Here is a 12,279-nt window from a genome sequence, read left to right on the forward strand (position 1 = left end):
TTGTTGTCCCTTTCAGGTGACCTCGAATACTGCAATCTACTATGATCCAGATCCGCAGAACACTGTCATTACTGAAGATCAAGAGTTTGTCAATGTTTATTACGAGATGCCAGACTTTGATGTTTCTCGTATCTCACCATGGCTTCTACGTATTGAATTGGACCGGAAAAAGATGACAGGTAAGAAAACCAATCTTTGAAGGGTTTGGGGTTCCAAAAATGGTGTGATAAAAGTATCCTCAAAGGATTCCTTAATTTGTGGTGTCAAGGTTAACCACTTCACTCCGGGCCAAAATCTCACGGGCAGCATTAGTTGCCAGACGTACGACATTGCGTCATAATACTCGCATCATAAAAAATAGTCATCGCTTATATAGATCGTTCTCTCTTTCACCCGTGAATTTTGATAACCATAGAAAATGTGATGAAGCCAGTTTAGAAAGTATGTCAGTTCCACAGGGACAACTACAATAAATATAATCAAGACGCTGATATGGCAGCCTCGCGTATCCACTTGCTCCTCATGCCGCCTACGTAGGCGGCATGTATGGAAGAGGTTAAACCTAGGAAAAAGTGAATGAAAGGAAATTATAAAAGCATGTGGTTAGGCTGTTGGAAAAAGTGGACATGTGTACAAGTCTTTTGATTAGAGGAAAATGTTTTAATTATGACAGTGATTTGTTCATTTAATGGGAAGTTGCTGGGGAATAGATTGTATTTTTCTCATGGTTTTAAGAGAAACAAATGAATGGAATGAGTATGATAGTAATGAACTTGGTATATAGATTAAGGGTCTGTGTGTTCCATGATTTGATTATTATTTCGTGCATACTGAAACTTATAATTGTTTTCTTTTACAGATAAGAAACTTACCATGGAACAGATCTCCCAGAAAATTAATTCAGGATTTGGAGATGATTTGAACTGCATTTTTAATGATGACAATGCAGAAAAGCTTGTATTGCGTATTCGTATCATCGTGGGAGATGATAAGCTTAATGATGATGCAGAAGAACAGGTTGACAAGATGGAAGATGACACCTTCTTACGCTGTATTGAAGCCAACATGTTGAATGACTTGACGCTTCAAGGTATTGAAGCCATCACAAAGGTGTACATGCACTTGCCACAGACAGACGAGAAAAAGAGGATTCAAATAAACGAGCAAGGTGAATTCAAGGCAATTGCAGAATGGTTGCTTGAAACTGACGGTACCGCACTAATGAAAGTTCTGTCAGAGAGAGATGTTGATCCCATAAGAACTTACAGCAACGATATTTTAGAAGTATTCCAAGTTCTGGGCATTGAAGCTGTGCGAAAGAGTGTTGAGAAGGAGATGAATGCTGTGTTGATGTTCTACGGTTTGTACGTGAACTACCGTCACCTTGCTTTGCTTTGTGACGTCATGACCAGCAAAGGTCACTTGATGGCCATCACACGTCACGGTATCAACAGGCAAGACACTGGAGCACTGATGAAATGTTCCTTTGAAGAATCTGTGGATGTGCTTATGGAAGCAGCATCTTGTGCAGAAGTGGACCCAATCCGTGGTGTTTCAGAAAACATTATGTTGGGTCAGTTGCCAAAGATTGGAACAGGTGGATTTGATTTGGTCTTGGATGACGAGAAGTGTAAACTTGGTATGGAGATACCTATGCCAGGTACAGGCATGATGATGGGTGGTGGTATCTTTGGAGCAGCATCACCTACAACCGGTATGACGCCTGCTCAAACACCGTGGGCTTCAGGAGCAACTCCTTCAATGTCACCCTATGGAGGATGGACCCCAGGAGTAGGAAGTGGCATGACTCCAGGTGGACCTGCATTCTCTCCAGCAGCAGCCAGCGATGCCACAGGAATGTCTCCGGGGTATTCCCCAGCATGGTCCCCACAGCCTGGCAGCCCAGGTTCACCAGGTGGCATGAGCCCTTACATTCCCAGCCCAGCACATGCCATGTCACCCTCCTACTCTCCTTCTTCGCCCGTGTATCAACCTACGTCACCGAGCATGACTCCCGCCTCTCCAAGCTACTCCCCAACATCTCCAACTTACAGCCCGACAAGTCCTCAGTATTCCCCTACTGCTCGGCAGTATTCCCCTACAAGCCCCTCTTATTCCCCAACATCACCATCCTACTCCCCAACTTCTCCATCCTACTCCCCAACATCCCCTTCATATTCCCCAACATCACCATCTTACTCCCCAACTTCTCCATCTTACTCTCCAACATCCCCATCCTATTCCCCAACATCCCCATCATACTCCCCCACAAGTCCTTCATACTCCCCCACCTCCCCATCTTACTCCCCAACTTCCCCAAGTTACAGCCCAACGTCACCAAGCTACTCTCCAACATCTCCATCATACTCTCCTACTAGTCCATCTTATTCCCCAACATCACCGTCCTACTCTCCAACTTCGCCCAGCTATGCCCCGAACTATTCTCCATCTTCCCCTGGATATTCCCCAACCAGCCCATCCTACTCACCAACAAGTCCCTCATATTCACCAAGTTCCCCACAGTACTCACCAGCATCACCATCCTATTCCCCATCATCACCCAAATATTCCCCGACTTCACCTAATTACTCGCCCACCAGCCCAACTTACTCCCCAGGATCACCATCCTACTCGCCAAGCTCACCAAAGTACTCTCCAACTTCACCAACATACTCCCCAACATCACCGTCCTATTCACCCTCATCGCCCAAATATTCCCCAACATCACCAAATTACTCTCCTTCATCCCCCAAATATTCCCCAACATCACCCACATACAGCCCCTCAAGTCCACAGTACAGCCCCTCAAGCCCCAAGTATTCACCAACTAGTCCAACATACAGTCCAAGTAGTCCCAAATATTCACCCACAAGCCCAACATACAGCCCCACAACACCTGGCTACAGCCCAACCTCACCCTTGTATTCCCCGAGCTTTGATGAGGATGAGGAAGAACAGAGAAGAAAACAGAAGAAGAAATCAAAGCGCTAGAAGGTGTGCTTGATCCGTGCAGTGTGATTTTATAACTTATTTTTAAGGCCATTTATAATCCATGATGAACATTTCATCAAGAGCATTTTATGAAGAGTTGCATATATTCAGTTTCAGCAAAGATTAGACAAGACAGCATAAGCTCTGCAGTCTTGTGTGTCGCTATATTAAATATGTTTTGGAAAGAAATAGAAGGCAAAAAAAGAAAAAAAAAAAAGGTTATTGTTCCACTGTATTAGGTAAGGGTATTAGAATGTGTAATCATATGTAGTCTTTATATAATAAATATCCAAGTTTGGATGAATTTTTGAGTTTTATCTTACAAATCCTTATCCAGGAATATTTAAAATGGATTCTTCCTGTATGCTCTAAGAATGACTTAGCTAGTCCCCACCCTACCCCCTCAAAGTAAGAAAAGGTGAGTATAACACCAGAACAGGGTGCAGTGGGTCCTTATTTTTTCCCAGCTATCTAACACCTCATTTCTGATCTGTCTAATTTGATTAAGGCTGCAGTGAAAATATATTTTCACGAAACATAAAGCCAAATACTGGTGTTTTAAAGCTGAAATTTATGTGTTGATTGCAAATGAAAATCTTAAGGGTTCGGTGGAACCACCACCTAAATTTGAGTGCTGTTTTCATGAGGGTGGAAATGGTGATAATCGTATACAATGATTTTGTTTAAACCATTTTATGTGTGTGTGTGTGTCTTGTGAAATATCTTTTTGGTCAGTTTCTCGAGTTATTTCATAACCTTTTTATCATATTTTAAACTTGAAAGAGAAGTTACCAAGGGAGGGGAGTGGAATATATGGGAAATGAAATGGGTGGGAGTGATTTCTATGCCTTTTTCTTTTTGGTTACCCCCTGTGTAAGGGGGGAAAAGCCTTTGGTATATGTATGTGTGTATGATAAAAGGATGATGGACAAGGTAGAAGGGGCATTGGACACAAGTGACGATTAAGAATGAGAGTGTAAAGTGGCTGTAAATGGCAGGAAATGACATGGCCCAAAACATGTTCTTGTCAGCTCCATAAACTTCCTAAGTGGGTTAAACCAGCTTCAGCTGCTTGGTTCTGCTGTGGAAATACTGCTGCCTTGCTGCCTTGCTGCATTGCCTTTAACATGAACAGCAACAGGAATAACCCCTCCCACCTTAAGGTGCTAAGATAGGAGGGACAGTAAGTGATTGTAGTGTGGGTGTATGCTCTGATTCACTCACCCCTTTACAGTGTACATGATGAGCATATGAAGTATAATTAATGGAGAAATCAAAAGAAATTATCTTGCTTCAGCCTATTCCTCTTAACGGTTTGTTTTGGGTATAAAATGACAAGCTTACTGCTGCATTTTCTCCTATTCCTGTTGCACTCGCACGCATACGTGCGTGCATAGGTACATAATGCATACATATGTGTACAGCTGCACAGAAAACTATCGTTAGTAAATCACGCTAATCATTTTGACACAAAACAACGAAACTATTTGAGACAAGTTGAAGTCTCCATCGGAAATAAGATTATCATGTCATAGTGAATCCATATGAACTCCGGAACTATTATTCGATTCATATTCATTCAGAAGGAATTCGAACAATTCGAGCCCCAGAAATACCAACCCTTCGGTGTCATAAGGTTATGTTCATTAGCGAATGTTTCGACACCCCTACTAACGATAGTTTTCTGTGTAGCTGTACATACATGCATATGTGTATGCATACATACTCTCGTGCAGATATGACTTACACCTACCAATATATGCCTTCCTTTCTACAAATGCAAAAACATGCATACATATACATACACACACAGGACCCAATGAGCATTGCTCCTTCCCTGTATACTATGATTAAGTAAATACACACACACGTGTATATATATATGTATTGAATATCCCACTATCAGAGTAAAGAAAGGTATTTGAAGATATATTGCTATCACTGTGATCCTCTTCAGTGTGGTTTTATGGAGGGTGGGTTGATTTAAATAGGAGATACATAAAGGGGACATAGGGAAGTAAGCATACTAGTGTGTGGTCCGTTTGAGCCCAAGTCACGATAACCCCAAGGTCAAACTGACCCTAGGTCAAATGTTTGCACTAGAGGTGGTAAGTTCAGATCTGGGCAGACAACTTGATGTACAATATTGTTGACCGCCAAACTGGTAATGGCACTGGGGCACCATTGTCCTTTTGAAGTATTGAAATTGGGTAGTTCTTTTTTATCAGGGAGGACTCGGCAATTTTTCTCCTGTAGTTACAGTGTGATTTGTAAATTAAATCAACCTTGTTCCAGTCCATTTGGTGATTTAATTCAGCAGTATGAAAGATACTACTGATTTTTCCTGGATGTATCTAATAGAATTTTTATGCTCCCTGATCCTAGTGGGAAGGCCCCTTCCTGTTTGGCCCTCAATACATTTCAGAGCCGTCTCAGCAGGCATCTATAAAATTCCATGCCAAGACTGCTCTAATGTGTACTAGGGCCAGGCAGGAAGGGACCTTCCCACTACGATCAGGGAGCATAGAAATTCAATTAGATAACCTAGGAAAATTCAGCAGTATTCCTCCATACTGTTGAATTAGATCACCAAATGGACTGGGACAAGGCTGATTTGATTTACAAATCACACTGTTACTACAGAGGAAAATATGTTAGAGTCCTCCCTGATCAAACATCTACCTAATTTTGATACTTCATAAGGAGAATGGTCCCCATTTGCCATTACCAGTTTGGCCAAATCTGAACCTACTTCCTCTTGTGCAAACATTTAACATGGGGTCAGTTTGACATTGGGGTCACTGTGACTTGGGCTCAAATGAAGCACACACTAGTATGCTTACTTCCCCATGTCCCCTTTATGTATCTCCTCCTAGTATAATTAAGTTAATCCACCCTCTGTAAAACCACACTGAAGAGGATCACAGTGATTGCAGTATACATATCTTCAAATATCTCTCTTTTCTTTGATAGTGGGATATTCAGTCAATCTTACTAATGGGTTACAACATTCATTTGCTTATATATATATATGTATGTATATATATATCATAAGATAAAGGAGGCAAAGAGGAAAGCATATGTGAAATGGGGTAAGAGTATGACAAAAATTTGAAAGTAATAGAAAGATGTTTTGGAAGGAAATTAAGAGAGGAGGGGGCAAATCAAGAGGAGAAGAAAAGGTAAAAGGTGCAGATGGAGAGATGATAATGAAAGAGAAGGCAGTAAGAGTGCAGAGTATTTTAGTGAGTTGCTAAATTTGAAGTAGGATAGGGAGGGAAAGGTAGTTGCTGTGGGAAGCACTATGAAAAAGACTGTGATGAGTGAAGAAAATGGAGGAGAAATAAAGAATGATGAAGTGAAGGCAGGTGTTAAGATGATGAAAGCAGGTAAGGCACCTGAGTTGGATGGATGTCATGCAGAATGTCTGAAAAAATGAGATACAGTGATAATGGACTGGCTGGTGAGGTTATATTATGTTTGTTTAAGAGAGGGTAGAGTGCCATAGGACTGGAGGAGTGCCTGTATAGTTTCACTTTACAAAGGAAAAGAGACAAGTGTGAGTGTAGTAGTTTGAGAGGGATCAGCTTGTTAAGTGTAGTTGGGAAGGCTTATGGGAGGATCTTGAGAGGAGTAGGAGGAGCAAAGGGAGTAGTTGGTGAGGAACTGTGTGGGTTTAGGACAGGAAGGGGTCATGTAGATCAGATTTTTGTGGTAAGACAAATATGTGAGAAAGCTTTAGGAAAAGGTAAGGATGTTTTTTGGGCTATTATGGATTTTGAAAAGGCTTATGACAGGGTAGGCAGAAAGGCACTATGGAAGGTATTGCAGATGTATGGGATAGGAAGAAAGCTGCTAAGAGCAGTCAAGAGGTTTTACGAGAGTGGTAGAGCTTGTGTTGGGATTAGAAATGGAGAGTGAGTGGTTTGAGGTAAAGGTGGGATTTCGTCAGAGATGTGTTATGTCACCTTGGCTGTTCAATTTATAAATGGATGTGGTGGTACAAGAGGTAAATGCAAGGGTAGTGGGTCGGGGATTGGATATGGTTAAAGAAAATGAAGAGAAGTGGGAGATAAGCCAGCTGTTTTTGGCTGACGACACTGCGTTTGTAGCAGGAACAGAGGAGGGATTGAAGAAATTAGTGACAGAGTTTGGGGAGGTGTCTCAAGGAATAAAGTTGAAGATAAATGTGGGTAAAAGGTGATGAGATGTACAAGGGGAGAAAGTGGCAGCAGTCTGGAAGTATTAAGGGAGATCCTGTAGAAAGTGGATAGTTTAAGGTACTTGGGTTGTAGTAGGGGTGATGCTTCTACATGATGTGTGATGTCAACCATGAGATATGGATCGAAAGATTTAGATTTTCTTTAGATCTGTTTTTTTTTTTTTTTTTTTTTTTTTTTTTTTTTTTTTTTTTTTTTTTTTTTTTTTTTTTTTTTTTATATCTTAAGCAAGTATGTACCGCTAAGGTCTCGGTAATTTTTTTTTACCATTAAAACCGTTTTTTCGGCACTTTTGTTTAATTCTCTAAAGAATTACTGTTATTTCTGTGATTAGCATACGAAACTATATTAATTGTGAAAGTTTCATCGAAAAATTCCGCGTGCCGCCAAACGAAGACCCATACATATATGTATGTATATATATATATAATATATATATATATATATATATATATATATATATATATATATATATGCTTAAGTGATGAAAATGCCAATATGCTTCTGTTTCTAAATAAGAATATGAACTAATTTGTACGAAAAAATAATTGAGGAAATAAATAACGAGCATGCTGACAATGAAATCTAATATATCCTTGAGTATTCACCTTGGTCTTTGGATCACGTGCTGGGCTAATTTGTATGAAATAAGTATTAAAACAAGGGAGCATAAAACAGTTTTTAGGAAAACATTTATTACAAATTAGTCAGGTTAGGTTAGGTTAGTTTTTAGGAAAACATTTATTACAAATTAGTCAAAGCTCATTATATGTGTATGTGTGTGCGTATTAACAAAACTCCCACTCCCACATGCACCCTCCAAACATGAACCCATGCATGCAGACACACGCGGATGAAAGTTTACACACCACACCCACCCTCCATTCACTCACTCGCGCGGTATGTAGCATACCATAGTAGCACCTATTAAAGTATTACTTTTCCCTGTACAACGACATAACAATAAAAATAATATGTAAAATAGAACCAGAGATATAGCTTATTAAAGGACAAAAACATTGATTTTTCGAACTTGACTCGAACTTGGGACGTCACTACCACCTCACGAATCTTTTACCGGTAAACTGCCAGTAATTTCGGTAACGATATTGTTGTTCACCGGTAATTCCAGTATTGAAATTAGCGGTATTTGCCCAGCACTACTGATCGGCAAACCGAATCAGACTGGTTCCACCACATTCACAGCTGCACTCAGTACTACAAATATAGAAAGTTGCCAGTTAGTCATTTCATAGAATATATGTGTATGTACTTCACCATGAAATAGTATTTTGATCCAATCATATTTAACTTCTCGCCTGACATTTTCTCATTACTTATTTAACAAACCTTGTATGTATATATGCATATATATAATACCATCAGTCCACGTTCCCTCTCTTTTCACACACACACACACACACACACACACACACACACACACACACACACACACACACACACACACACACACAAATATATATATATATATATATATATATATATATATATATATATATATATATATATATATATATATATATATATATATATATATATATATATATATATAATATATATATATATGCATGCGTTATTACAGTCGACAGCATTACGGAGGTTGTTAATCTTCTTATGGGTATTCTCAATCTTTCTAACCAGTACTCTGCCATTTGGAGGGTGGGCATAAACCAGATTGCCAAAATGATTCATTTATCCAACGTTTCGTCTGCAAGGAGACATCTTCAGAAAAATCTGTAACATGAATATTACCGACATACAGAAATAAAGACCAAGGGTGTTAACCTAAACAAAAATTCACAATCATGGAAATAGACATCAATAAATGAGCAATAATTCAAATCCTATCTCGGTATATGGGCCGTTAGGGCCCAATACTTACAAAATTAAAGGTCCAAAGAAATGAAGGAAATCATTTTTTTTTACATTTTTTTTTTTTTTTTTTTTACATTTATTGATTACAAGAAATACATCTTGCCTGGGTCTCTACCCACTACTCCTAGAAGGCATACTAGTATGCCTTTTACAATTAAAGTTATGTGTACATGTCCTGGTCGATCCCCACGGTCCAGCCGACGTGGTTAGTGTCCTCTGTGTCCTCTGTGTCCGTCGCGTCCCATCCGGTCCAGCCGACGTGGTTAGTTTCCTGCACCCGTCGCGTCTCATCCGGTCGGTCCAAGGCATCATGCGCAGTTACCTCGGTGAAAAAGGAGAAGGTATTAGTCCTTTGGCTTAAATTGTTGTGGTGTGTCATAAGTCAAAATCACAAGTGTACAGTTAAGAACCCATCCGTATCCTCTGGGGGCTGGCACTTGAAGGAGGCGTCCCAGCCGACGTGGTTGGCATATCCTTTGCACCCGTCGCGTCTCATCCGGTCGGTTCAAGGCATCCTGCGCAGTTACCTAGGTGAAAAAGAGAAGGTACTAGTCCTTGGCTTAAGTTTGTGATGTGTCATAAGTCAAAATCAGCAAGTGAGTACAGTTAAACAGAACCCATCCGTATCTTCTGGAGGGCGGCACTTGAAAGAGGCGTCTCAGCTGATACGAGGTAAGTGTCCTTGACAGTCGACGGTTGAGTCCCCCGGCCGAAGCCCTGGGGCCCGCACGCAGAAAACGGGTCGCTGGGTAGAGGGCCACATGATGATTTAGCCCGTTTGCTCCCGCTTCTCCACAGTGTATGCAGGCCTCCGGCTGTCCCTTCACCTACGAGAAACATCGATATCCGAGACGGAGGCGGTGAAGGGTGACTTCCTCTACCCTGGAGAGACGGACTCCAGGGGTCAGCCGTTCACACGCTGTGGCAACTTGATACCAGCGTGCTGACGGCCTCTGGGCTGCCAGGTTCCTGTGGGTTTGCAGCTCCCTCTTGGCCATCGTTCTCGTTGCAATGGCCAAGATCTTAGTTCGGCTCGGGAGGACACCGATTCCGCCTTCCATGTCTCCTGTGGCCGCTCTTCTGGCCACCCTCTGTGCCGCTTCATTCCCTTGGATGCCGATGTGTCCCAGCACTCAGTTGAGGACGACTGATCTCCCTTGCTGACGGAGTGCCTTGAGCTGAAATAGCAACGAGGTCATTAGGTGTTTGTGGTCATTGTGATAAATTCTAGATACTAAGTGTAATAGAGCTAGACTATCTGTGTGCAGAACTACATTGCGTTAGTGGGTGTTGAGAGCATGGGTCAATGCTAGACCCACAGCAACACCCTCTGCTTGCGTCGAGCAGCGAGTGCCCAACACCCTTACTCCCTGTTGCACGTCCTTCGTGACAAACGCTGCGCCTGCCACGTTGTGTTCGGGATCCGCGGAGCCGTCTGTGAAATAGACGACGCAGTTTTCCGGGGCGACAGATCTCATTGTGTCCTCCACATCCGCCCGCAGGCGCGGCAGCGGCGCACCGCGTCGTGACGCTATCACACTGATTCTGGCCGGTGGATTCTCTCAGGGGGGAGACTGCACATAACCTTCCACCGGCACATCCCTCCTTTTCTGAAGGATAAGGTCATGCAGTTGAAGGTCCCTTATACGGTGTGCAACCCTCGCTGACCACCTCTTCTTTCTGGAAGAGATCCGGATCGTGCTGGAGGGCGCTGATTGGCCTTCACCGCAGTAACGAGTCGTGTTCCCTCTGAATGACTCTTATGGCGAAGGCTACCACCACTCTTGAGATCCTCGCACTGATAGGCAACAGTCCCGCTTCTTGCTGCATATTGATCGACCAGAGTCCAGCGCGGCGCGCCCAGTATTACGCGCAGCGCCTGGTTCTGTACTGGTACTGGTTCTGTCTGATCAAATAATTTTTCCAAATCGACTGCAGGGAAGCACACACGTCGCTTTTGGATTTGTTGGCCGCATAACGGCATTTTTTCTTTATAGCTGCTGTAATATTAGTATCGCGGTAAAATGACGATTATGATGATAGCAACAATAATAATATTAATGTGGATAGGAGATAAAGGGAACACGGGCTGAGGGAAATACTTTTATTCCTGACTAGTTTCCTCTGAAGAAACCATTCAGGCGAAACTAGTCAGGAATAAAAGTATTTCCCTCAGCCTGTGTTCCCTTTACCTCCTATCCACATTCGTCACAATGTATACACAATAATATTAATGTTTTTAATACTCAAACCTTTGTGGATGTAGGCTAATGACTCTACGATCACGTCAGACAATAAGGCTACAAGTTTTCTTCGTAACTAAAACCAATAGACCTAAACGAATGAGTATCGTCTCTCACTCCTGGCCGGTGGAATCCAAAGGCCATTGCAAACTCCATAAAGGAAAAAAAAATAACTAGAGATTTTATATGAGATGGAATGGGAGAATGAAGAAGAGGAGGAGTTGGAGAAGGGGGAAACCTGAGATTTTATATTGGATGGACTGTGACAACAACTGGAAGAAGATAAGAAAAAAAAAGTAGAGTAGAAGAAAGAGGAAGACGAGAAGAAAAGAAATGACTCACGATGAAGGTCAACAACGCGTTAAGTCATTTCCTCTGTTCCTATCTTCTACATCACGGTTGAAAACGCACACATTTACACTTCGGTGACGAGGTACATCAAGTGGTTCCTGTCCCACAGTACCTCGCTCTCTTGCAACCCAACACGCGTGAACACGCACAGATATAAGCCTCAGTGACGAGGGACATAAAACTACTTCCCGCCCGCTCCTGGGGAACCCGAATGTCATTGACTTCAAATGTATTAAAGCCACCTCTTTGTATGCACCAATCAAATTCCACCATTCCATCCCCTTATATGCGTAAAACCAATCAACACATTGACGTCAGCGTATGACCCCCATATAATAAGGCTACAAGCTCTCGTCGCAACTTACACTCATTGCCCAATCAAAATATGCAACATTTACGTTCAATCAATCAACACAGAATACAATATACCTCTTTGTTTAGTTTTTGTAGATTAAGAGCAGGCCTACTCTGTAGAACAAATATAAATTCTAAACTCGTTAGGCAAGCAGGGTGCAAATGGACAGACCGTAAGTGTTCTAGAAAATATCTATGCGAAAGATAACGCTGTAATTCGACCA

General features: G+C 41.9%; 1 protein-coding gene across 1 annotated transcript; it reads left to right on the forward strand.

Moving 5' to 3' along the window:
- On the forward strand, positions 1–3,295 carry LOC143021018 (DNA-directed RNA polymerase II subunit RPB1-like). Its single transcript, XM_076178165.1, has 2 exons — positions 1–179; positions 860–3,295. Exons 1-2 carry the CDS (start codon positions 107–109, stop codon positions 2,989–2,991), a joined length of 2,205 nt encoding a protein of 734 aa, XP_076034280.1. The 5' UTR covers positions 1–106; the 3' UTR covers positions 2,992–3,295.
- The last annotated feature ends 8,984 nt before the right edge of the window (positions 3,296–12,279 follow it).

Source organism: Oratosquilla oratoria, chromosome 41, assembly GCF_046742065.1.
Source record: "Oratosquilla oratoria isolate Oo_2021 chromosome 41, ASM4674206v1, whole genome shotgun sequence".
In the NCBI taxonomy this organism is placed as follows: domain Eukaryota; kingdom Metazoa; phylum Arthropoda; class Malacostraca; order Stomatopoda; family Squillidae; genus Oratosquilla; species Oratosquilla oratoria.